Source organism: Symphodus melops, assembly GCF_947650265.1.
Source record: "Symphodus melops genome assembly, chromosome: 2".
Lineage (NCBI taxonomy): Eukaryota > Metazoa > Chordata > Actinopteri > Labriformes > Labridae > Symphodus > Symphodus melops.
The window spans coordinates 7,435,731-7,462,781 of record NC_136692.1 but is presented as its reverse complement, the minus strand read 5'-3'; the positions used below and the strand labels follow the sequence as shown (position 1 = coordinate 7,462,781).

Below are 27,051 nucleotides of genomic sequence, written 5' to 3'. Positions count from 1 at the left end.
GGAGCCTGACCATGTAGGGCTCTGAAGGCCAGAACCAGGATTTTAAACCTGAACCTAAAGGATACTGGCAGCCAGTGAAGGTCTTTCAGAACAGGGGATATGTGGGTCCTCCTATTTGTGCGGGTCAGAATTCTTGCTGCAGAATTTTGAACTAATTGCAGTCTAGAGAGCTCTTTCTTGTTAAGACAAGAAAACAAACTATTGCAATAGTCTAAACGTGAAGACACAAAGGCATGGATAATGAGCTCCAAATCATTCTGCGAAACCATGTTTCTAAGTTTGGAGATCTTCCTTAGTTGAAAGAAGCAGTTCCTTGACAGCTGTTTACAGTGCTGGACTAAAGACATGTCTTTGTCGAAAATAACTCCCAGGTTTCTAAGACTAGGCTTCACGGACTGGCCTAGGTCCCCCAAGAACTGCTTAATCCCTGGAATTGAGTCATCAGGGGCGAGAATCAATGTTTCTGTTTTCTCTGCATTGAGCTGCAGAGAATTTTCGCTGAGCCATTGTTTGATTTCCATCAGACAATGACGTAGGGAGCTCAGTGTGTGTGAACTTTCAAAATTGTCAAAAAGAATGGAGTAACCTATCATAAGAATGATAATGTGTTTGCATTGAGCAAATATTAAGTAGCATATTGTAGAGTTGTGCTTAATGAATTTAAAAGGGGAACTGATAAAATGTCCATTGATGGAAAAATCAGCTGAAACATCTTTGGACAAACTGTATCCATATGACACTTCTACTATCCACTACTTATTTACTCAAATGCTGGGGCTAAGACGCCCTCTAGTGCTGAAATGTCTTTACTGTTATTGTTTGTTGTTTTTTTTACTCAGAACTACAACACCCACAAGTATTTGTAAACTTAGGCGTCTTTTGTACTGCCTGAAATAATATGTCATAATCAGTATTATGTATTGAATGAACTGGTACTGACAAAAATCAGTTATTATCTATTGCAGACGCCCGAATATCAGCGGGGAACATAAATTTATAGTTTTTAATTTAATAAACAACAATTTCATCGGGCATATGTGTACACAGCTATCCTCCGTGTGTCGGGTCTTCAGTCGCTGGTGTCATTGGTGAATGACCGAAGATGTCTCACAGCAGGTTGTTTGCCAGGCTGCTTTGTAAGTATTGTATTTAATTTGACTTGTTTTATCACATTAAAATGTTTGACGGTTTAGTTTGCATCTTCTCCGTGTGCTCGTTTGCTGTGTTTCTAATATTTGCTGACGATTTAACACTAGCTGAGCAAAGCTCCCTTGGTTTGCTGCTGTCAGTTAGCATCCAGGCTAGTTAGCCACGTTAGCATGAAGACCCACTTTGCTGTTATATCTCAATGACAGTTAGCCTGTCAGCTAGCTTCACTAGCATGCCCCCCGTTTGAATCATAACTTCAGTCCCCCTGCATGGAAGCCTGCTCCCAGGGCAGAGCCAGTGTTGATCTTTGACCTTGCATATCCTGTTGACCTTATGCAGCCTGCCTAGTTTGTGTTCACTGAGTAGACAAGTATTTACTCAGCAGTGTTTATAGTAAGTTAGATTAGAGGGGGATCCATCAATCTGTCTGCAACCTGTGTGGTTACAGGGTGTGAGATAGTTAGCATCGCTGGATTTTCAAAATAAAACACAAGTTTAGAAGTATTTGTCAATAAGATACGACATTCAGCCCATGTGAACAACTGAACTTTGCACCGTGTCATTGACAAAGTTGTGTCTGAGTAAGTCCCAGAAAGGAGACCAAAGTTCAGTCAGTGAGGTGAATGCTCCTCCTGCTGATGTTGACTTTGTTTGTTTCTGTTCATATAGTATCAACATATGCGTTCTTATAAATCAATGTATTGACCATTAAAGCCAATGAGAGTATCAGAGGTTGTGTGTTTGTGTCTGCCCTTGTATTTCAGTAGAGTTATTGTTTGATCTTTAGACATCTTTCTATGAAGATTTTCAAGGTTATGAGAGGTTAAAAAAAGAAGTAATATCTGAATATGTAACATGAGTTTTTAGCCATGTTGTCAAGAATGTGTGAGGGAATAGTTCTCTGGAGAGTGGATGGATGGATGTAGTTTAAAGGTCACAGTTGAATCTTATTTTAGCAAAATCAGAATGAAGGATAATTCATTTGTTCTAGAATAAATTAATCAAAGATTTAATCAAATGAAATCATCATCCGAATAAATCCCTTCATTGATGTTTTTTGCCCTCGTGAAAATGTCAAACCTTAAATGATAATAAAATCGCTCATTGACGTGTTTTCTTACATACAAAGACTTTTTTCAATATTAAATAAGTGATTGTATTTATGTGCTTCAAATGTACGCCTTTGTTCTGGTTATATCGTAAAAACAAAACGTTATGCTGTTTAGTTTAAACTGCCTTAAACTACCGTAACTGAAGTTAAAAAAAGAAGAAAGAGGGCAAAGTTTCCTTAGAATCCCAAATTGAATGTAGACGGTGAAATATGAATATATGCATGTCTATAACAAAATTTGAAGTGATAAAAAAGCAGCTTTGATTTAAGAACGACAAACTTCTGAACTCTCAAGTGTCCAGTTTTAAACCAGCTCTCGTCTTTGTCTTATCAGTTGTCTCACATTAAAAAATAAAACAGAACAGAGATTCCTTACTTGCCTTGTTGCTACTTGATGATTGTGTCTAAGCTGAGGATTTTGAAAACAACTGTGGGATTAAAAGCCGAGAGCTGTGATTGAACTGAGCCACCCTGGAAACATGAGAAACACTGAGTTAAAACCATCTGACAAAAGCAAAGCTGGGTGATTTATTCTCTGCGAGCCCTTTCCTCAATCACTGGCCAATGTGCTCATTTAATACAATGGTTATGGAGGGTATACTTGTGTTGTTAAAAGAGTGTTTAACTGCAGCCGTTCACTTCACTGAAGCACTGTGCTGTTGAAGGACTTCTCTTTCATTCTCATACAAACTCACATTTTAAACATTGAACACATGCAGGCTCCAAACCGTGCGCCCTCACGACCAAGCAGACAAAAAGTCCTGATAACTTTACCTTCCCGATCATACAAGAAAAAAACAAAACGCTTCACTTTTACATGAAGTAGGCCCACTCCCATCTCCACTCGGCCTACCCTTCCCTTTGGAGTGCTCTTGCCCGGGTCATGGGCCCTCAGAACATGGCTTCAAGTTGTAGGCGTTGACATTTTGACCTCAGAAATGGGACTGAATTAGAGGTGGGGAAAGAATGGATTTCTGTAAAATTCAAGATTCATATCTTCTGAGTTTTTAAATAGATTCTCCACTTTCAAAAATCCACATTTTTGTTGTCTCAGTCTCTCCCATGCTACGTGCTCAGGCTAGCTCTTTAGCTCAGTAAGATGCCAAATGAAGCAGCAAGCCAGTCTCATCTGGAGGACTGGACGAGACCCTGAAGTATGGACTCATTCATAAATAGACTTTGAATCCTGAATCCAGAATCGCTTTGAATCGAAAATAATAATCGATTCGTGAACCCCAAGAATCAAAATGGATTTGAATCCCGAGACAGCCAAAGGTTCCCAGCTCTCCACGATTCCCACTAAGATCATGGAAACACCTCTGCTTTCTCTCATAACTCATTGTTCCAAGGTTTACAAGTTCTAATGACCTAACACTCACATGATTTGAGATCTAAAATACAAAATAATCCCACCAGGCTTTTTTTGTTTTGTGCATAGTTACTGTATGTGCATCATTATTACCTGATATTAGCCTCATTTAATGTAAGATGGCTGAAATATTCCAAACAAGATGGGAATGCTCTGGGAACAGTCGGAGGTGTTGGGCCATAACGTGCTCCAGATGTTCCGTTTTACTTTATCAGTTGACAACGGCCATCGGCGACTCCAAAGGTGAATCAAACGGCTCCAGTTTTATAATTCAATATCTCAAAGACATCCCCGAAAAACTAAGAATGGCTGTGATGCAAAGTGCAGAAGAGGTCAGCGGCAGAGTTTGACATCCAAGCTGTTGCAGAAGTGAAGTGAAGCAAAGTGAATAAAATAAGCAGCTGCCGTTTGCTGTGAAAAAGACGTGAACTTCGTTGTGACGAGTGAACAGATGCAGCTCGACTTGTCTGACACACTCACTAATGTCTGATATGAGCGTCTTACTTTCTCGTTTCAGTGCAGCAGTGTGGAGTCAGGCACTGTTACACAGCGTCCAGACAAAACCTGTACATCACCAAGAACACCAAGGTCATCTGCCAGGGCTTCACAGGGAAGCAGGTTTGTACCGTCCTGCACACTTTTATTCATTACTGCTTCAGAGAACTCTGTGAAAACTCCTTCTTAAAAAAACACACAACACCGACGCACACACTTCTCACACATCCTTTGTGTATCTAATTCTTTTTTATGAGCATGGGAGGAGACAGATATATATTTAGTTGTATCTATTCATCTCTGACTGTAAAACCCAACATCATTTTTTTTTAGTAGAAGAATTCAAACCACACAACCTTTAATACCTCCATCAGTAGAGCCTCAGTTCAGACATGTAAATATTCCACTACTTCACACCAAACTCTTGAAGTTATTTTCTGTGTCTTTGATGATAATAGATGTGACAAATATTTCATGTGTAATAAATGATCTGAAGAAGTCTCTACCCAAGAACACATTTTTTGATGGTCTCAAACAAACCTCCTTAGAAAGTGTATATATCTATTTTTTTTATACAATGCATAGTTCACATTTTGTAATTAGAAATGTAATTTTTTATTGATCTGCTGTCTTTAACGTCTTACTCAGCTAACTGTGGGGCCAAGTACCTCAACTTTAGTCTGCTCAGTTCTATTCTATTCAATGTTCTTCTGTTCTATTGTGTTCTATTCTATTATGTTCTGTTCTGTGTTGTTATATTCTGTGTTGTCCTTTTTTACTCTGTTCTACGTTGTTCTGATCTATGTTGTTCTGTTCTTTAGTTATATTTAGAGCTTATGTTTTTGGACCTGTTTTCAACAATCACATTATCTCCCGAGAAAAGATCAGAATGGGGTAAATGTTGAGTAGAAATAAAATCATCTTGGAAAGGTATCATTGCAGACAGACTGGGTGAAGTCTAGCTTCAGTCTGTCTTGCCCCCCCTCCCCCGTCCCCGTCAATCACAGAATAATATCACCTGTGTACACGGTTGTTGATCCTTCAAGTTCTTTTTCAAGAGTGTGAAACAGCTCAGGTGATTCACTTTGATGTGAGTCCAGTCAAGGAGAATACAAAATCATGGCAAGTGTGTTCAACAAGCCAGAAACGTGGACTTTCCAGATTTATACCCTCCCGTCCTCAATGCACTTTCCATTTTTCATCCTCTGCGTTCTCTTCAACATCATAAAAGCTTGTTAAATATAGTTCCAGTGAACACTCCGGATAATTAGAAAAGGATGAGAAATGAAGCGGGAGCTATTGGGTGCACATTGGGGTGTCTTTCTGGCCCGATAAGCAAGTCATTTTTCAAATTTATTGTCCTAACATTTGCGATAATAATGACGGGCAAAAAAGCAGCAAAGTTAGCAAGGTTAAGGGGAATATTTCATTTAGGCGAAAAGTGCTGATTCATAGCTTCTAATTTCTTTTAATAGGTCAGTTTTAATTTTTACATGGGGGTCATTTATTTATTTTTTTGCACTTGTAGTTATGACCCTTAGCTGCTTTATCTCAATTGTTTCAGCGTCTTCAGTAATAATTAACAGACTACAGACTGAGAGGATGTGTTCTGCAGAAAATCACTTTACACTGCTGCAGTGAAATCATTTTTGTTTTTTTGGGGTTTTTTTTACTCTGAAGATTTCACCTCACAAATGACTTTCCTTTCCCTTCAGTGTTGCTGCTGCTTTCGTTGTTTTCTTTCATTACTCATGGGTGCCTTTAAGGGATGTAAAGATTAATCATGAAAAATCAGTCGAGATTCAAATGGCTACTCTGAAAAATGAATCGCAGTGATAAAGTGAGCGTCAGCAGCTGCAGAGCAAGACTTTAAAATTCAAAATTGTTGTTTAAAAACGGTTGCAAGTGTATCAGATACATATCCAAAACTGAATTAAGTTATTATGACTTTTTATTTCAATTGAATTCAGTTTGTAAACTCGACGTGCTTCACAGAAGACAAAAATAAACACAATACAAACTCATTCAAAATAAACAAAAACATTCATGAGCGAAACACATTCATTAAAGGACCCTGCACAATTTGCAGCTGTGGCTCAGTTGGTGAAGTCCGCCGCCTCCTCACCAGAAGGTTGGGGGTTCGATCCCCAGCTCCTGCAGCTACATGTCCAATGTGTCCTCGGACACTTCACCCCTGGTGCTTCGCCAGTGGCCAAATGAACGTGTGTGAATGGAGCTAGTCAATTGTGATGGTCGCTTAGCAACCTCTGTCATCAGTGTGTGATGATGTCATCAGTGTGTGATGATGTCATCAGTGTGTGAATGTGTCGGTGTGAGCTGTGGTGTAAACACGCTTTGAGTAGTAAAAAGATTACCGTAAATTCCGTACTATTGAGCGCACCTGGATATAAGCCGCACCGGCTAAAAATAAGTAAATAAATGTATTTGTACATATATAAGCCGCACTTGATTATAAGCCGCAGGTGTCCACGCTATAACAAGAGCTATTTACACAGACGTAGGCTACCGGTAACATCCGCAAATACTGTAGCGTCCGTACGGACGTTAAAGGACGACGAGAGCGTTCAAATAATAACTTTTACTTAACCCGATCACTGTCGGCCGTGACCACGCCGTTTACAGCAGAGAGCAACACATAACTTGCCGTAACAATCCAACTCTCTCCCCCAGCGTTCTCTCATACAGCCACTCAACACGTTCTCGCTGGTGCATTCACTGACTCTCCACATAATCGGAATTATGAACACATTATCAACTACTGACTTTACAACATGAACTGTTACAATACGAAGCCTAGCCGACGGTGTCTGTAACACGGCTGATGCAAAAGATGACCGTAATATATTTCACAAGAAAAAGTCCATCCATTCACTGCCTCAGAATGACTTCATTACTCACTTCCTCAGTCTCTGTTGTCGCTGTCAGTGTCATCTTAACGTGCAGCAGCTCTGTTAGCTTCTTTGACAGCCAGGTCGATCGCCTTTAACTTGAAAGCTGTATCATATGTATTTCTCCGTGTGTTTTCCATCATGAGGGTGCGTGCATGAAGCGCAAAATGACTGATATTAAGATCCGACGTGACGAAGTCAAATGTTTTTGCGGCAGAAGCTCATTGTCCCCCATAAAAAATCCATGCATTAGCCGCACCGGAGTAGAAGCCGCAGTGCTCGAAGTGTGAGAAAAAAGTAGCGGCTTATAGTCCGGAATTTACGGTAATATAGAACTATACAAGCTCAAGTCCATTTACTATTTAACCACAATACAACACACACACCTTTTCCTACTAGTCAAACACACCCGAGGACCATACACCAATTACACACACACACACACAAACACACTGTGTATATAATATATATAATATAAACTTGTAGCTGCATCCTCTTAAAAAAACCTGGTCCTCACTTCTGCCTCCTTCCCTTTCCTCTGCTGCACAGGTGATTAATCCTGAATGGCAGCATATTTCCTCCTTCCTCTGTCTGTAATGATATCTCAAGGTTGATGCTGCAGAAGTGGCTGTGCCCCCCCCCCCACTTCATTACACACTCACTCACTCACACACACTGCCTCCTCTTTTGCTCGTAGGGAACGTTCCACAGTCAGCAGTCTCTTGACTATGGCTCCCAGTTAGTTGGAGGCGTCTCCCCTGGAAAAGGTGGGAAGACGCACCTCGGGCTGCCCGTCTTCAACTCCGTCAAAGAGGTTCGTACGTTCCCCTTATCTACCTGTGAGGGTTTCTCTCTTAATTATGTTGACATATGCTGCTGTGAAGCTTTTTAGACGGTATTTAAATAAAACATTAGGTGGCACTATTTTCTAACTTTTGAATCGCCAATATAATCCACCAACATTACCTTTTTTTTATTGTTGTTGTTGTTGCTTTTCACGCCTCAGGCAAAGGAGGGCACAGGGGCAGATGCCACTGTGATTTATGTTCCCCCTCCGTTTGCGGCGGCAGCCATTATTGAGGCCATCGACGCAGAGATCCCTCTGGTGGTGTGCATCACCGAGGGCATCCCCCAGCAGGACATGGTGAGAGTCAAACATAAGCTGCTGCGCCAGGGCACCACGCGCCTCATAGGCCCCAACTGCCCAGGAGTCATCAATGTAAGCACACACACACACACACACACACACTCTGCTGACAGATGCTACACATTAACATTGTTAGCTTTAGAAGAGGCAGCTGAACGCTTGAATTATTTACTTCTGCAGCTGTTTTCTTTGCTGCGCCTCTGTGTTTGTGGTGCAGATGAATAATGATAACTTCACGGGTTGAGACTATTCAGTGTTTCCTGGATTTCGGGAGTTTGACTAAATTCTCATTTTGACAACAAAAACTTGAAGAACTCGTCTTTCCTCGTGGGGATTTATGCTGTGAATATTCATTGGATTTGTTCTGGGTTATTTAAAGTGAACTCGTGGAGTAGGGGAAAAGCTAAATAATAGATTACAGTATTCTATAAAGAAAAAGTTTTCTGCCGTGGAAAGAGTCGTAAAGCGAGTTCAGGTTCAGCTGGGGAACAAGTGATAGAAGATTTCCAGAGATAAAAAAAAAAGTATTATGTGAATGTCTTTGTAAATATGTTTTTTTATTTGAATTTGAAATATTAATTTCTTTTGTTTGTTTTTTGCAGCCCGGTGAATGCAAGATTGGGATCATGCCAGGGCACATCCACAAGAAGGGAAGAATTGGTGAGCTGTCCTGCTTTGTCTGTTGCACTGAGCGCAGCAGCAGCAGTCTGGCTCTGCTCGAGCTCTTCTGCCTGTTATAAGGCAGTTTTTTTTTTCTTTCTTTGCCACTGTTACGGTGCTAAAGGTTGCTAAGTGGTGAGCTCACGGTGGATTAATGTCGAGTTTCTGTAAATAAAGCAACAAATAGGGCTTTCACACTCGCAGGAAACTCCTGAAAAACGTCTGATATTTGCCAGAGGAGCTGCACTGTAGCATTTATTCGCTCAGACTTCTCAGTTTAGTCGTTTTCAACAGTAAGTCTGAGTGAGCTGACGTGAGAACGCAGCAGGATGTTCTCTGGAGAATTCACCTTGAGCCAATGGGGGGGCATGGGGTTTTTATACCATGACTGGAGTCAGTACATGGACTATCTGCACACAATTACACTTCTGTATTATGTGTGCTAATTGTTGCTTGTGCTATTCTGTTAAACTTCACGTAGCATTGATATAAACACAAATATTCTTATTATAGCGTTGTGTAGCAGACTGTTTCTTCGTCTGCTACTTTTTTAACGTCATGTCTTACCTCAGGAGACTCCTCCCCACCCACCCGCAGGAGTGCATATGTGAAAACTGCTACAGAGTCGAAGCTAGACCTGCGCTTTTTGAAAAGTTGTGAATTGGCACTGTACAAAAAAATTGAATGATAATAATATTTTTGGGGCCTTTTGCCTTTATTAAATATGATAGCTGAAGAGAGACAGGAAATGTTTGGAGGAGAGTGTTGGGGATGTCTTGCAGCAAAGGGCCAAAGGGCAATAACAGAATCTAACCTCCTGACCTCTCCAACAACATTTTGTTTCAAAGACAGAAATGTGATTAATATATAAATAATTCAAAGAAAAAATCCAACTCTCTTCTAATAACTCTCTTCTCACCTGAAAGTTTCTACTACACTGTACTTTCATCTTGGATAGAGTTTTTATTTGTCAGCTTGTTAAGTTACGTGTGCTGCTGTTGACCAGCGAACCTTCACTGGAAGTCTGTTTTGAAACTACATCAACTGTCATCATTCCCAAAGCAGAAACTAAGCAGCTGCTGCGGCGCCGTGATGTCAAATCATCTCGTTTGATTGTGCTGTCAGGATTCAGCCAAAGTTGGAAACAAAATGACAGCAGCATTTCAAATCACTTTACTGCTCTTCATTAGGGCTTTGGTTTGGTTAGGATTTTGTAAAAAAAAAAAAAAAAAAAAAAAACTCATGAAATGTTTTTTAACTTTTCTTTCAGGCATTGTGTCCAGATCGGGAACACTGACATATGAAGCTGTGCACCAAACTACACAAGTCGGCCTGGGCCAGTCTCTCTGTATCGGTAAGTCACTTATGACCTTTATTGGCTTTATTTATAGCAGACAGTTACACCGCTCAGACACTTTTTTTAACTGACGGGTAAGTCTGAGCTACAGAGACAAATCTTTTCTGATATATTGCACTACTTCAGAAAATCATTTAAAACGCTAGTACAAGCTAACTGCCCGTGTCTTTCCAACAGAAAGCAGGTTAGCTTCACACCAGTGTTTAAAAATCCAATCCAAGGGTTACCCTTCCTATGTGGGGAGCTTTATCCTTTTTGCATTTAACTTTGCTATTTTTTCTTTTTAACCACGATGTCAGCGTCTGTCATATTCACCAGTTTGGTTCACGTCCAATTGCTGAAATATATCCACTTCTAAACTCAAACGCGAGCTCTCATTGGTTAGAGGAAACACACTAGCTCCACTTCCGGAAACATCCCTTCAGAGGTCAGGCTCTGTGCAGACACAATGACTGAGCGTCATTATGTTGGTTTAAGTCTGTATTTAATTTTTAAGGAAGATCTACTGACTCCATCTTTATATGAACGAGAATTTGAACATGGTGTAGTTGTGTCTATACTTTCGTTTTCCGTAGTGATGCGAGTAAAAAGCCCCTCACAGTGAAGAGAAATGAGAAGGTGTGATCAGCTTAGTTCACCTCATCAGACACTTTGGAATTAAATCCTCATCCTTCCACTCGTGAGCACTAAAGTCGCTGCTTTCGTTGAATGGTGTTATTGAGGTTGAACAGACTGAAGAGGACGCTCAGATGCGAAGTGGAAAATTTGCCGACTTTAAAATCTCTCTTACAAATCAGTGAATTTCAGGTAATTTAGAACATTTGTGCAGCTTTCAAAGACCCATCTGTAATTTATCGTTCAGTTCCCATCTTGCCATCATCTTACTTGTCTCCTGCAATTTCTCCTTTTTTTTAAGAGCCTTGATTTACATGTTGGCTCATCATTACTGTGAAGTAGGCTGTCTTCAAATCTCTAGTTCTTGAACTGAATCATTGTCATTTTAGTTGAAATGATTGGTTGAGCTTCCTCCAGCCTGCAACATGTTTTCTGATCTCTTCGTGTTTAAATTTCAACACACACTTTAGATAGTTAGTCCTGCAAATATTTACTAACTTTCGTACGAAAAAAAGTAATTCCTTTGTGCCTGACTTGTTTGCCACCAGCAAGTCGATATTAAAGGGCTGGTTGGACATCGGAATTAACCGAAAACAACTTGGCTTCATTATTATTTAGACATTTTAATTATAGAGTGTCCTCTAGCCAGACTTCATAAAGCCAGCGCAGCAACAGTATTAAATATTGTAGAGTTCATTAAGAAGGTTTATTGGTGGTTCTGTTGGAGACTTCTTAAGTCTGAGTGTGACCTGGAGGCTACAGCAAATCACTGTTGATACATTATTGAAACTCCCCGTCATCCTTTTTGCCAGTAATGCGCTTCTCTGAATATTATTCATGTCATTCTTTTTCCCCTTGGTGTGTCCAGGTTTTGAAATTCATCAGAAAATAACGGCGATGTCTTGTCTTTGAAGGTTGTGTCCCCGTGTTACTCACGCTTTCTTTGATTCCTGGTGTCATTTTTTATTTTAATTTTAAATGACTATTACCCTTTTGTAAGGTGAAGTATGATTCAGCTTCCATGCAGGGATCATGGTGAATTAAAGGTGGATGTGCCATTTAACAAACTTTGAAGTTCATTTGAATTCAAATAATAAAGATGTGGTTTTTATAATCTCAGCCAAGTTTAATTTTATATGAAAAAATGAGTAATTTTCGAACTTGGAAAAAAATAATTCAATCCTTTGCTTTTACAATCCTTACTATGCGAGAGATTAAATTCACAGCAGCTATGATCACTTTTCTTTTATATTAAACACGCAGTATGTAAATTCCATCACCAGGGGGCTCTCAATGAAAGCGATAACAAAAAGATGACATCAAGGCTTGCAGGGAATCATGGGAGTTCTCTCTGCCGTTTACCGACGATGCGTCCAAGTATAAGTTAGGTTTTTATCACAGCAGCACATACAGCAACAGCTTTCAGTAGCAGCTCACGTTTTCTTGCGTAGCGCTCTGTGATGTTAACATCCGGCGTTTCCATGGCAACTGTAAGACACATAAATTACAGATTTCTCTAGCTTTGAGTGTTGGAAATATTTAAGTAACGTAAGTACTATATATGTGTGTGTGTGTGTGTGTGTGTATATATATATATATATATATACCTTTTTAAAGGTGGAGTCAGTAGCATTGTTTGTTGCAGCTTGTAAACACATGTCAAACTGGGCCCTTCCTCCTCCTGCAGCCAGAGTGAGCAGAGAAGTATTCTTGTGAATATAAGACTAACTCAGGCTCAACCCTGCTTCTTATTCCACTCAACATCCCTGTGATCCTCCGATATTCCCAGGAACGATTGTTCCTCTACAACAAGTGTTTGCTTTATCTCCTGTTAGGTATTGGCGGGGATCCCTTCAATGGTACAAACTTCATCGACTGCCTGGATGTGTTCCTGCAGGATCCCAAGACGGAGGGCATCATCCTTATCGGAGAAATCGGAGGCAACGCTGAGGAGAACGCAGCAGAGTACCTCAAACAACACAACTCTGTAAGGAGACGGCACGTAGCACACCCATTATTTCACCTCCCTCTCTTTGTACTGTCCTCGACTCGGGCGCTTCTCCTCGGCAGATAGATCTGTTCCTATGAAATATGTATTCTTTTCTGACTTAGCTCTACGAGGTTTGAGCTCTGCTGTGAACACTGGGAAACCAGCGTACGTCGAGAACAAGGTGGAATTCTGAAAATGTTTTCCTTTTGATCACAGCCTCGGGCTCTCTCTCTCCCTTTAGTTGTCTCCCTCCGTATGATGAAGATGAAGCCCAACAGAGGATTCAGGGGGCATGTTGTAGAAATCTGCAGTGTTGATGAGCACTGAACCTTTCACTGTGCCCACATGTGATTTATAGCTGTGAGGTGATGATTGGCTTATGTCGACAACCTCACCAAGTCTGATTCTGGGCGCGCTTGCAGAAGATCATTTTTTAAAATTTGTCAGCGTGAATGTGCGCTGCTCTTCACCATGTGTGTGCGCGTGCGTGCGTGTGTGTATCTGTCTGCGCCTGCGTGCTTGTGGTTCTCTTTGAGCTGAGGATTGGACTTGATTTGCCCTCGGCTCCTTTAATGCATGCAAATCTCCTGCTGGCGTCTCAGGAGAATAACTTCTCTCACTCAACAAATAAAGTTCTAACACCACGCACACCCACCTCCCCGCCACCAAATCACCCCGAGTGTTGACAGCCAGGGACAGTTCAAATGAAACGCATGCACAGAAATAAAAAAAAAAAAAACAGCGTGGTAGTAAGCTGCAGATCTCCTGTTGAAAGTCAATAGTAGAGAGTACTACCCAATAGAATGCTCTTTATTTGTGATGTTTTCTTTAGGGAATTCTGGAGATCTACAGTAAGGTTTGTAATCTAGGAGTAAACCGAACCTGGCTTGATTTGTATTAATTAGACTTCCTGTCCCCACTAAACTAACCTCAAGCAGCTCCCCTGTGTGAAATTTCTATTAATGCACAGCACAGCACCACCCTTTACTGCAGAGAAGCAGCAGCAGCAGGTGAGCTCAGCCAAAATAAATAAATCCTACCAAAGTGTGAACACCGAAACTTGATGACAATTCTTTCTCCTCACTGTTGATCCAGTAGAAGGTGGCAGTGCGGGAGCTGCTGCAGGACATTCATCTTTTCCAACAACACACCTTTTCTATAATTAACCAATGATATGACCTTTTTAGCTCTAACCTTTTATTCATCGTGAAACAAACAAAGGTTAGAGTTTGGGACAGAAGCAGGTGTGATGCTTGTTTTTATTGAGCCTTTTAGTTGGAGAACCTTCTTTTTTTTAAGACTGTGGAGAACTGGTTTGATTTGATGGACTCCCCGGATATCTGAGAACTTGAGCGAGACACAATCCATCCAGCTTTAAGATGAACTTTATTAACCTTATTAGACCGACGCTTCAGGGTCAACCTTTGGACGATCCAAATAAAGGTCCAAACCAGCGAGAAGACGGGAATCAACTTTGTCATGAAGATGCGTGTCCATGTATGACACCATCGCTCATGCGAAGAAATCATTTGAGAAAATTGTTCTTTTTTTTTTTAGGATTTCACATTAACTTGACGGATTCTGCCACACTGGACACATTAAGTACAAACTGCTCAGTGAAAATAAGGTCCACAGTCATGATTGATTTGTGTCTTGCAACATTAAATATATTGAACCCCTACTTGAGAAACGCACATTACACCAGAAGGTGAAGAAGTATTGATTTTTGTTACAGTCGAGTCAGTGCTGTCTGTTTATCTACCGCCGCCTCGATTCTGTGACGTTCAAGAGAGGAATCCTTATTCATCCCTCTCCGTTCTGCTGTCAGATTTTATGATGCGGGGCATATTTCAGGGTCCCGTCTTTATCAGTGTCTGCAACGCTTGCCAACGTAATGTGGTTTAAAAGTCACCTGTATCAAAGGTCTGCCTATCATTGCCTCACAGGCTTTCTCAAGTCAGAAATAGGTTTACAAGGAATAACCATATTACAATTTGATCCATGCATATCAAGTAGGTCGCAACCGTATTCCAGCACTATTACAGCCTGTTTCTTTCAAAGCTTAACTAAATCTCTTTGTAATTCGACGGACACAACACGCAGATTAAAGTACGAGGTTAGGGCGGTGTTTGTAAGCTCCACATTCGCACCCGTCGTGTTTATAGTGGCGTACTTGCGTCTCCGTTTGGCTTCTTCTTCTTTTTTTCTACGCTTTTTGAATACAGTTTCTTCACCTTGGAGCCGGCTGTTCTGTGTTTATAAAACAAAGCGTTCCTCCAGTCATGTTGGCCCTCAGAGCTGTGGGAACGACCCTATTGGTCTCATAATTAAGGTAATATATCTGAACTGCGAACAGCGGAAGACAAAAAGCGGGAGAAGTGAGTGATGGTATGACTCCCCCTCCCTGTATGCATTGTTAGCACTTAGTATCAAGGGAGGCAGGGATTAATAGAGTAATTAAACCCCCTTTCGTTTGAGGTAGATTTAAGACTTGATTCACACGAGGGTGGTTTGTTTATTCAGGACGTGATCCGACTCCCGAACACAGAGCTGGGTTTTTGGTTTTTTTTGCTGCTAATTTCTTCTGTGCTTACACTTCTGGAAACGTAGCACAGATGCTTGTAACGTATTCGGAGAACTTTTAAAGATGGTATCCCATCTCTCTCTCTCACTCACTTTGACGTTAACGGCGCTAGGTGTTAATGTCTCATTAGTGGTGCATTTCTAGCCAAGGTCCTCGACATCTTTTTTTTTTTTTTTTTTTTTTTTTCTGTCTGAGATACGGCCTGCTAGTCTTAATTATTTAAAGTCATCCCTACTTTATATGAGCTGCTGCTGTCTTGTTCCTTGCCAGTGTCAGATCAGGACAGATTTTTCAGGAAATACGCGAGTGTCTTTGAAGGACCTCGCCACATTTATTCTCTTAAAAAAAAAAAAAAAAAAAAACACCAGATGAGCCACAGCCTTTGTGGAATGCTCCGGACATAATGTGCATCTATGAATGCACAAAGTCATCCTCGACAATAAGCTTGTTATTGTTAAGTATGAATTATGAGCTGCTGTGCGTCCCACACACACACACACACACACACACACACACACACACACACACACACACACACACACACACACACACACACACACACACACACACACACACACACATACACACGCTCTCTGTCCCTTGTGCTGGATATGATGTTATTGCTGAAGATGAAATATTAGCTCTCTTCACCTTGGCAATGATCTTAACTGTTGAACGTAACATCCATCAATGAGCGAGCAGCACAGACAGCCGCCGAGCTAATCAGCGGCTGCATGACTAATTACCATCTCAGAAATGAGATGATATGAAATGGCAGGAGTGTGAGCCCCTATCTGGTCATACACCAACCCATGCAATTAAATGGCTTGATTGACCCTTTGTTTTAATAATGCAGGCTGAGACAGTGATGGCTGCTTAGACAAGCCTGTTATCGGTGGGGCTCTGTAATTGGAAGAGATTGGCTGTTTAATATCTAATGAATGAATAAAATGTATAGGTGCAGAAATCTAATTCTCCCTATTTTCATCCCCCAACCTTGTTTTGCTCTCCTCCTCTCTGAGTCTTATCTGCTTCTATGCTCCTCGATTTTTTTTTCTTCTTTTTTCTCCATTTTAGCTCGTTCCTCTTTTATTCTTTTTTTTATTTTTTTTTGGGTGCATTTTCACCTCATTATAAGCTCATGTTGTTGTTTGGTTTTTTTCCCCCGTTCTCTTCCTCCTCACTGTCCAGGGTGCCAGTGCAAAGCCTGTGGTGTCCTTCATCGCCGGGCTGACTGCTCCTCCAGGTCGCAGGATGGGCCACGCCGGCGCCATCATCGCTGGTGGAAAGGGCGGAGCCAAAGAGAAGATTGCAGCCCTCCAGTCAGCTGGAGTCGTAGTCAGCATGTCCCCTGCCCAGCTGGGCAGCACTATTTTCAAGGTGAGTCCTCCAACATAGTGATCTAACATGATAACAATTGAAATGTGACGCTTAAATGTGAGCCGCTCCTGCAGATAATCAGACGTTCTCTCGAGAAGTCAAATGAAGGACTTTGACTTCTTTAAGGGTCTTTTCCTTGTCAGCAGCCCACATATTGGACTTGTGATATTTCGATAATTGTGATGTTACATTTGAGATTGCAGCAGGACAGGATGCAAATTGAGCTTGAAAGATCTCTTAAAGAGCTCTAAGGCATTGGGGTGGAAGCAGTCGCTCAGTCTGTTGGGACCTGGGTTGCTCCATGTGCTCAAGTCTCCACTAATGCATGTCCAACGCTCCTTTTGGCCTGTGAAAAACATGTCTCTGAATAACAGAGGCTAAACATGTGTACATATGTACTATATACTGTTAAAAAAAAAAAAAAAAAAAAAAGTTAAAAGTTGTCGATTTGAACGCCTGCGACCAAGTTATATATCCAGAACACTTTCCTCCTCTGATAATCCTGTTAAAGCTGAAAACAACTCCAGGAGGCATCTAAAAAGACTAAAAATCAATGATGTAGACTTTAACAGAAAGATGAGTCAGCAGTTTTTTATGTGTCAACAAAAAGCTTTTCACCCCAGTATCATACCTCAGTGTTTTCTTTTGTGTTCACAACATTCAAAAACATCAAATGTTTTTGTCTTCAAACAAACCCTCCAAAATTCTTTATTTTCAGGTTTGTTTGTTTTTTTTAAAGCTTCATCCGCCATCTTTCCTTTGCTAATGTTCGTCTCTGTGTTCCCTTCTGGCTCCTCTTTTCATCTTCTGGCTTCAATATTTCTGTCACATTAAAATGAAAAAAGATTTCCACGGGTAAACGGAAAAAAGACTGCGGTCAGATTTTCATCATTTTCGATGCGTTAGCAGCTTGAACCGAGCTGCCGACTAATAACGGAGATGTAGCAACATAGTGTGGCGCGAGGCTCGTAGCACAATCGTTCATCACCAAACCGTTAGAAAGGTGAGGATGTTGACCAGGAAGTTTACTTTTGTCTCTTCCTGTTGTCATGTTGTGATGGAACGTTTAATCTGCCGTAGAGGAAGGCAGAAGACGAGGGCAGGGGTCTGCACCGCCACCCCTTTATTCCAATGGATCTCTCGGGGAAACCCTATTAACAAGATGTATAAAAAGTGAAAGCATGTATTACACCCATTCATCATCTCATATTTTCATTAGCACTGCTGCACGCTGATATAGATTTACACACACTTCCCACTCCCGGAGTTTAATTCATAATCATTGTGTGTAATGATGAAAAACATGCGACGCGGTTTGTTCATTTCACTGCACTGTTGTGTTCATACATCTCTGTTAGCGTCATTGATCGCTTTAATTGACGCAACAGCATGTAGGAGAGGGGAGGAAACTTAAACGCTGTGTGTGTGTGTGAGTGGGGGGGGGGGGGTGTAGGGGGCAGAACATGACGAAAATCCTGGTGTCTTAGACGCTACTGTGCGTCTCTCTCATCATCACTTGAACTGAGAGAGATAAATAACTATAAATACAGTGCAGCTACAGTGGAGAGATTCTTATTGATACGTATATAAAAACGTCGTTAACTGACGTTCATGTCTAAACTGTACACGCAAAGGCGTGAGCTGTCCTTCTCCAAACACAACGTTTGTGCGTCATCAAAAGGTTATTGCAGAACAAAACGACGCGTTGTATTTATAAATGTTTCCAGTCAATGAAGTGTTTGAATGCCAGACAGTCAAAAAGCTCCTAACCCCTGAGTGCTAAATCATCATCCTTAACAAACACGGCTGAACATGCCTTACATAAGTACATCCTGGTGCTATATTTATCATAATAGTGATTAGAGATGCACCCCGCCGACCGGGTTTAAGAGGAAACAGGATGCAGTTTGCCGCTGTACTTATTCGGGGCACACTGCCTCTGCTGAAATAAAAAAAATTTTCACTTGTAGCTATTTGACAATTTGGTGCGAGTCGAGAAAGAGCAGACAAAATGATGAAAGGCTTCAGGTCTTGTTTTTTTTTAAATCAAAACCAGAGTTCTCCCACGCACATCTGGGTGACAGGTTGATAAAAAAAAGTGATGTCATTCAAAGGAATAGTAGAGTTCACTCTCTCTGTCACAGCACTGAGTTTACTGACAGTACAAGGTAAAACACGAAAGAGTGAGTGCAGGAACTCAGGAAGTGAGGATTAGTGTTGTCGTCAAGTCTGCATTAACTGAGACCCAGACACATTTTCTAAGTTTGTGACATCACAGCTCTTGATTCTGGTCGGGAAATCCCCTGATCTCGCCTGGTATCTCCACCCATGGACACCACCCCCAGCCTCGAGCAAGACTTTTGCCCAGGTCCGCCATCTTTATCGTCTCTACAGAGGAGTGATGTCTACAGGGAAAACTTAGTATTATTGCTAGGGGTAATTACATTTAAAGAGACGCACACCAAAACGGAGCATTCTGAGAGAGCTGGTTTCTACGGGGTCACAAACCTCCTCTGGTGCTTCATTCATGTTATATTGGGACCAAAGCACAGCACTGAGGTTTAAATTAGAGCACAGGGGACTGTTTGAAAAGGTGAAAATAGGGTATAATATGTCCCCTTTAAATCATAATTATATGTTCTCCTATTCTTTTAAAACGTCTGCCACAGACCAACGCATCTATGTCCTCACTGAGATGTTCATGTTCTAGACACAATGACGCATACAATGATACGAAATCACATTTTCCGTGTCACTGGTGCAAGGACAGGATATTCAGAAAACTATGTTGATGTGCGAAGGACCTGGATCATGTGCGACGTTGAATAATTATGACTTTTTTTACTTGTTCACTAAATATCTGGGGCTCATCATCGCAGCAGCAGACAGTGTTTATTCCATCCCGCTCGATATTCACAGCACAGCAGGCGTGCACACATGAACAGACAGATGTGTGCCGTCAAACAGAACGGCAAGTTTTTTTTTGTTTGCGTAATGAATTCCAAACTCCAAAAAAAAAAATAAATAAATAAAAACAGTGAAAGGGATTGCACACACCATGTTTACAAATTCACTCCAGGCTTCATGTGTGTCAAAGCTGTTGTCACTGCCAGCTTGTAAATGTGTTGCTTTTTCCGACACGTCTTTCTTTTTTTTCTCCTCAGTCCTCCTTGGTATTTTCACCCGTCTCCCTTTGAGTGGCAACCTCGACTCCCCCCCCCCCACCCCCCTTCCCCCTTGTCTTGTCAAGAGTCTGAGTCTGTCTCACAAAAACGTCTGAGGTTTTCTTTCTTTTTTTTTCACCTCTCTGTCACCAAGAACTCTGCTCTTACCTTTCTATGTGTCTTGTAGCTTTAAGTTCCTCTGCTGCCTCGGACCAACAAAGCATCTGTCTGTCTGCTTAGGTCACACATACCCTCCTCATCCTTTAGCCATGCCAATCTTCCTGTCCCTTTACCTCTTTATTTCTTTGTCCTCCTTTCCTCTAAAGCTCTGTCCCTAAACACTGAACTGTGCACTTTTACTCCACCTCATCTCCCCCCCAGCCAAACAAACCAGTGTCCTCGGCCTCAGCTCTCTCTAATCAAAAATGCGTCCTCATTCACTGCGTCATTCAAAGGGACGACGAGGGCGAGAGAGGCCGAGGCTGCTTCAGAATCATGAATCCGTTTCCTCCTCAAGGTGGCAGTAGACCTCAAGGTATCCGCAGAGCACAGACGACTGGGGCCGACATGTGCACAAGCATTTGTGTGTTCTGTAGACCTGATAAAAGACATTTGCATTAAGGTTACTTTCCTCGCGTGGAATGGAAAAATCCGGGGGAACGACATATTCTATCATCCTGCAGTTTGTGTGATATTTTCCAAATTGAATATGTAAATAGCTACAGCCCTTTTTTAATGGCTGTCATAATGCCTCCTCATTTTGGAATGCCATGCTTAGACTGTTGATAAACAGCAACCACAACCTCACATTTTATACGAGTCTCTAGCAGATGCGTAGCTTCTATCAATCACAGGAAGTGAGCTGTTTTACTTACCGACATGTTCATGTTTTGGACTTTTCAGGAAATAAAAAAACCAAAACAACGGGCTCTCTCCCAAGCTGGAGCTGCGTCTGTATGTGTGTGTGTGTGTGTGTGTGTCTGTGTCCCCTTCGCCCCCAACTGCAGATGTGATGCTTGGGATCAAAAACAGAGCCGTGTGAATTCTGCATGAATAAATCATTCACTGCTGTCTATCTCACTTCGTTTCATGTGGTGTCTCTTCTTCTCTCCCTCTGTTGTCCATCTCTGCAGGAGTTTGAGAAGAGGAAGATGTTGTAAATTGTGCAAGAAGGCATCTCAACCTTTTACCCCCCTCCCCCCCCCGTCCCCCCCCCCCCCCCCTGAAAAGTGAGATGAACAGCCAGATTCTGGAGGTGGATGTGCCCCAACAGTAGCTGTAAACACCGATTACTTCAACCATGATGCGCACATGCAGTGTTTATATTGTAATTTCTGCCATGAACTTGTAACTTGCACACAAAGAAAGAATAAAATATAGTGTCTTAATGGAATTCTAAAAAGCTCTTTGTACACAGTGTAAAAGCTTTATAGATGTTTTGTTGTTTTTCTTCCACACAATGTCGACCGCTGAGGGGAAGGATGCCATGGTAACCTTGGTGATCTGTTCGGTTCTGTTATTCTCCTCCTGTTGTAATCCATCACTCATTTCACTGGCTGTCCACCTCAATAAGAAATATTTCTCATATCACTTTCCTGCTGTGTTTGTTTTTATGCTCTTATCAAACAGATGTGGTCTCATTATACGCTGAACCTCGGCCCGTTTGAAGTTACATGAACAGAAAAACGTCACGTGAGGAGAAAAGCCGAGAGAGGTTCGGAAAGTATCGCATGTTGTGAATGGGCATTTGCCGGTTTTTCAGCTCTGCCTCTGACAGTTGCATGTTCGATGTATAGGAATTAATTACCTTCAGAGGAGGTGAGGTGAAGACGCTGTCAGTGTGTATGAAAAAGAACTCGCCTCGACGCTGCTTGACATGTAAACTCAAACGTGATTCTTCACAGACAGACTAGATCAACAGATTTTGAAACCTAGGATGCTTTCCTAGCTTTTTATATGTGCTGCACCGTTTATTTTAACCTCATCTGTTTGAGTAGAAACCACTGCAAAAAAGAGGTGCAGGGTGTGTAGCTGAGAGGCAGGAGTCAGTGGTGCATAAATGTGTTTTGGAAAGACTTTGACCCACATGACCCTGAAGCTTAAAAACAAGACATTTGTGTTCAAATAGTAAAACGAGTGGACTGAGACTTGATATCCACAGTCATCGAAAAGGAGCAGAAAGCCAGGTTCAAGAAGATGAAATCTGTGTGCTTTAAGCAGCAGGTTGATGTTTTCAACGCTGCGATCAAAAGAATTTTTGACTTATTTGACTTGTATGCCGAGAAAACGACCCCTTCAATGTTTATTATTAACAGGGTAATTCAGAGTAACATAGGACTCACAATGAGGCTCATTCAGCAACAGTTCTCAGTCCGATGTGGGCGCGGATGGCCTAGAGATCGGGTTGCGTCCCATGTGCGGATGCTGTGCTTCTCGGGGCAGGGCAACCCGGGTTAGAATCCGGCCTGCGGCTCCTTTCCTGCATGTCATTCACCATTCTCTTCGGATTTCCTGTTCTATCCACTCTCCTATCAAATAAAGACAACAAAAATCTTTTTTTTTTTTTTAAATCAAATGGGGGGGGGGGGGGGGGGGACGGACGTTTACATCCTGCATCCGACAGGGAAAAACTGTCACACCATGAACATGTGAACAAGTAACTCAGGAAGATTTCGAAGGCAGGCTGTCGGAACTGTTGTAGGGATTGTCAGGAGTGCACGAGGGACAAAGGCCTTTCCTTTATGTTTATTTGACTTGTCACTGCTGTCTCAGATAAAATGTTCTTTACATAATGTCCTATTTAAAGTTTCACAGTGAGAGAAAAAAAAAAAACTGATTTGGAACTTGGAGTAATATTAGCTCTGGTTGTGAACATTCAGCCTGTGTGACAATTCAGAGCAAAGTTCCAGATTAGCCTCTAATTAAGACAAACCTCTGAGTTCCACGTAGGAGCTATATGTTAAATGAACACCTTATAAAGGCACACAGGGTGTAATTAGTAGAGGAAAATGAAAGGAGATAAGGTTACAGTCGCACAGTAACTTCTACTCCCACTGAATCTTTTTTTTTTTTTTAATAAACACAAGGAACAAAGTGTGTAATGAAGCATTTAATGCCCTACACTGGACATCTTTACAGCACACTCTTATCTGCAGCACAGCAGTCAGCCGAGGCAGATTATTCGGTGTACACATTGTTAACAATTACTTTTTAATCTGCATTAGTGAATTAACATACTGAGTGACAGAGGAACAGAAAGCTTATTTGTTTAGAGGCTCAGAAGAACTTCTCTCACTGAAGTTGCCAACCTGTATTCTGCTTTGGTTTGACTCCTATATGAGATGGGAACGAGGCCTGTGTTAACCTTCTGGTGCTGTTTGGCTGCAGCTTTGATACTTCATTAAAATGATATTGCAGCTAAAGTCAGAAAGGTTAAACAAATTTAATCTGCCGCAAGTCATCCTGAAGCATGACATGGCAAACACTTGTCATTGGTTAGGCTGAGCTAAAAAAAAAACAACTAAGATTTGTCAAGCAAATTCAAACTGGGAATTAGCAGCTCATGTTGACTGCCGAAGTGTTAAAAATACTCTCCACAGTGGATGATAATTCACCTAGCTTTTTGATAAACAATGACAATGTTTCCGAGGGGTGATAATAGACCTTTGTAGAAAAAAAAATTAATAATAATTGCACTTGAATCTGCAACACTTTGTTTGCGAGGTTGGAGACATCATCCTGTTTGCATGACTGGAAAAATATTTCAAGTCCTGGTTTGAGCCAGTTATGTTAAACCAATTAGCAGTAGATGAGTTTATGTACACAATGACAAGGTGCTAAAATCCTGTTTGTGTGTTATCTGTATATTATCTTCGTTATTGAATGGTTATCCCACAATGCAAAGATAATGCACCCTTGTATCCAATGAACATACAATTTTTGCGTTCACACATGTACAGCTCCTCCAGCAAACTTCAGGAGTGTTCTGCAAGTGTAGAACACTTGTTTTGTGCTTTTGCAACTCTGGAGAGATGGACTGAATTAATATCTCTAGAAAACGACCGCAGATTAGCTGATATCACTGAAGAAAAACTGCAAATAGCATGTATGGAAGCAAGCATGCTTAGAGCTTCATGAAATCAAGCTCTGCTTTGAAAAGGTTTGTAATTATGTTGCATACTTTTTATGGAGTATGTATTCAATTATGATGTGATCATTTTGGCCAAAAGAACTGAAAACCTCGAGTTTCACAATTAACTCTGTCAGACCAGATGAGTTTACTTTTGTACTTAAACCCACTACAGCAGAGGCCTCATTACGAGTGTGCCGTCCTCAGGCAAGTCAATCCACCGAGCTGAAAAAAACAGGAGTATTCCTGGGAGCAGACAGACAGCAGTCCTAATGAACTCAACGCTGTGCTCTGCAGGTGCCCTCGCACACACACACAAGGCAACACCTTATGACTAATGTATGTGAGGAGAGGCAACCAAAATGCTGGGCATGTAAATCAGCCACTAAATGAAGCGTCTGCTAATGAAACAGACCAGATCTATCTCGTGTTAAGAGGTAAGCACTTTTTTTTTTTTTTTTTTTTTTTTTTTTTAACATTTCCATACTGTGTCAGTGGGTGAGTCTGCGCTGGTCATTAACACTGTCATTGAAATGTAACAATAGCGCAAGCTGCCACCTGCTAATTAGGATAATTAAGTTGCTGTTTTGAAAAAGTTGTGCAGTCTGAAAGGTGTACAGGTGCAGGTTAGTTAGATATGCTGCCCCTCTTTGTAATTACCTTGTTTGCTGGCAGCGGCAGCTCGATGAAGTGCTCATCCATTCGATGTCACACATCACTCTTTTTAGCCTGAAAGTCCCAGCGATCATTGTCAGATTGTTTCATTGATACCATTGATCCCGCCTGATGCTGTGCGCTCCATTAAAGCATTGGAGAGCAGTGGTCGGTGGGGGAGATAAAACCCAAGGGGCTTGACAGTAGCAATTTGCATGAGACAGTATTGTTTTAATAGAACGCCTGGCTTTAGATTGCTTTGGGACTCGAGGGCAAAGACGAGGACAGAAGAGAGGATGTAAAAGGTATCCAGGAACACAGCCCTATTCGTTTTTTTTCTAATCACCCATGGATTGGTTTCTTCTTCAGGCAGGATTGGTTTTATTTTTCTGTCTTAGGATGATAGAACAAAAGACAATGCTTTATACAGAGCAAGCTGCAGACATTTTGACAGTTTCATTCATATTACTGGAACCTGTTCAATGACAAGAGCAAGCATCCTTATGTTCGTTTCATACACATCTATGTTGTAGAAAAGGCCGTTATTCGGTGTATAAAAACCTGGAAGTAGTCTTAGTGACACCAGCCATTGATTTCTGAAGTGGCATTATGAAGCCCGGCAACAGTAGTCCCCATATTGACAGGCTAGCTAACTGGCAATCAATCGAGTAATGGTCAAAGAGGTAGAGCTGAGGAAGGCTTTTCGCCTCCTCTCTAACAGCTGCTAAGTAGCGACCTGTCAGTCAAACAGCCATGATCCTTTTGCGCTGTTATATGATTGTGTGTTACCAAAGTATTCTTCCAGTTTTTTTTACCAATAAATAAAAAATGTATTAAGCTTCATGATACCAAACCATCATTTCAGTACCAGTCTGTCAACATGTTTAATTCCCTTGTAAATAAAAATAAAAAAAGACCTAATAAGACTTGAAGGGCTTTTGCAGTCAGCCTCAAGTGGATACACAAGAAACTGCAGTTTTTGGCACTCTAAAATATCAACATCAGAGGTTGGCTTTCTGTCTTTTTGAGTGATAACATTTTAAAGCCAAAAGTCACATAAGTTGATTGTTTTATACGGAGGAAGATCAGAGATGAAGAGAATTGCACCTTTTTATGATGCAACAAATTCCTTCAGTAAATATTCTCCATAAATAAGTAAAGATGAATTTGTCTGTTAACTGTTGATATTAAACCTGACTGTTACTTCTCTTCGATGCAGCTGACACAACCCGTCACCTGTTACAGATGAGGTCATGTGTTGTTTTTGTTTTGTTCCAGTTTGTTCTATGTTAGTGTTATTGTCATTTCCTGTTTTATTGTGTACTTAATCTTGTGGCTGTCTTTCAGATCCTGCTCCTCGTGTTTTCCTGCCCTGTGCGTCCTCGCCCTGATTGTGCTCACCTGTGTCTCATTACACCCTGATTGTCTGTCTATATATCCCTGTGTCTTTCCTCGTCTGGCCAGTTTGTTCTGTTCCCTCGTGTCGTCTTGTGTCACCAGTTTGTTCTCGTGAGGTTTTTTTGTGTTTGAGCTTTGCCTGCCCCTCTCAGAAATGTTTGCTTTAGTGTTTTGTGAACTACCTGTGTCCCAAACTGGCCCCTCTTTTATCAAAAGTGCACACGTGTGTGTGTGTGTGTGTGTGTGTGTGCAATAAGTGGAATTGAGTGTTTTGAACTTATACTGAGGGATGTATGTAGATATACAGTAATCACTGCTCTGACCATGCTTACACACCAAATCTAGCGGTAAAACATTGAAACGACAAATAAAATGATGACAAGTGTGGCAGCACACATTAATTGATTTGCCTTAAGTTCTCTATAATTTAAAATAAATTAAATACGTTCTGAACATAAGGGTCCCGAACATACACGAGCCTGCTTGTTAAAGGGATACTTAATCCATTTGCATGGATTTGTATCATTAGAAACATGGTAGTAGTGTTGAATGGTCATGAGTCCAACCCTCATTTTGCCCTGAGATGAGAAAAATGTGTTTTTCTTTGCTTGAAAGTTTTCTTGATTACTAATTGATGCATGGTCATCTGCACGCTTGATAAAAATAGTTTTTTGTTTTTGTACTTTAACACACTCTACACTAAGTTTCATAAAATATACCAACTCACGTGATCACTTTGTTTATGTCTAAAAGTTATTAAGTGCATAATAAGTGGTATAATATAAAGACCAAATACGTAAGCTGCATCGATATGGACAGTTTCAGCTATTTGTGTACTATTTTTGATTAGCTTAATCGAGCGTTGTTAAATTAACTTGCTTTTTCTTGATGTCTTCTATCTCTTAAGTAAAAGACTCTGAAGTGTCTTGTTGAAAGATCC

At 41.1% G+C, this 27,051-nt stretch overlaps 1 protein-coding gene across 1 annotated transcript; it reads left to right on the top strand.

Annotated features, from left to right (window-relative positions):
* Positions 1-1,027: 1,027 nt before the first annotated feature.
* On the top strand, positions 1,028-21,520 carry suclg1 (succinate-CoA ligase GDP/ADP-forming subunit alph). Its single transcript, XM_079337372.1, has 9 exons — positions 1,028-1,136; positions 4,147-4,247; positions 7,731-7,847; positions 8,040-8,252; positions 8,783-8,840; positions 10,111-10,194; positions 12,648-12,799; positions 16,578-16,766; positions 21,064-21,520. Exons 1-9 carry the CDS (start codon positions 1,103-1,105, stop codon positions 21,088-21,090), a joined length of 975 nt encoding a protein of 324 aa, XP_079193498.1. The 5' UTR covers positions 1,028-1,102; the 3' UTR covers positions 21,091-21,520.
* Positions 21,521-27,051: the final 5,531 nt, after the last annotated feature.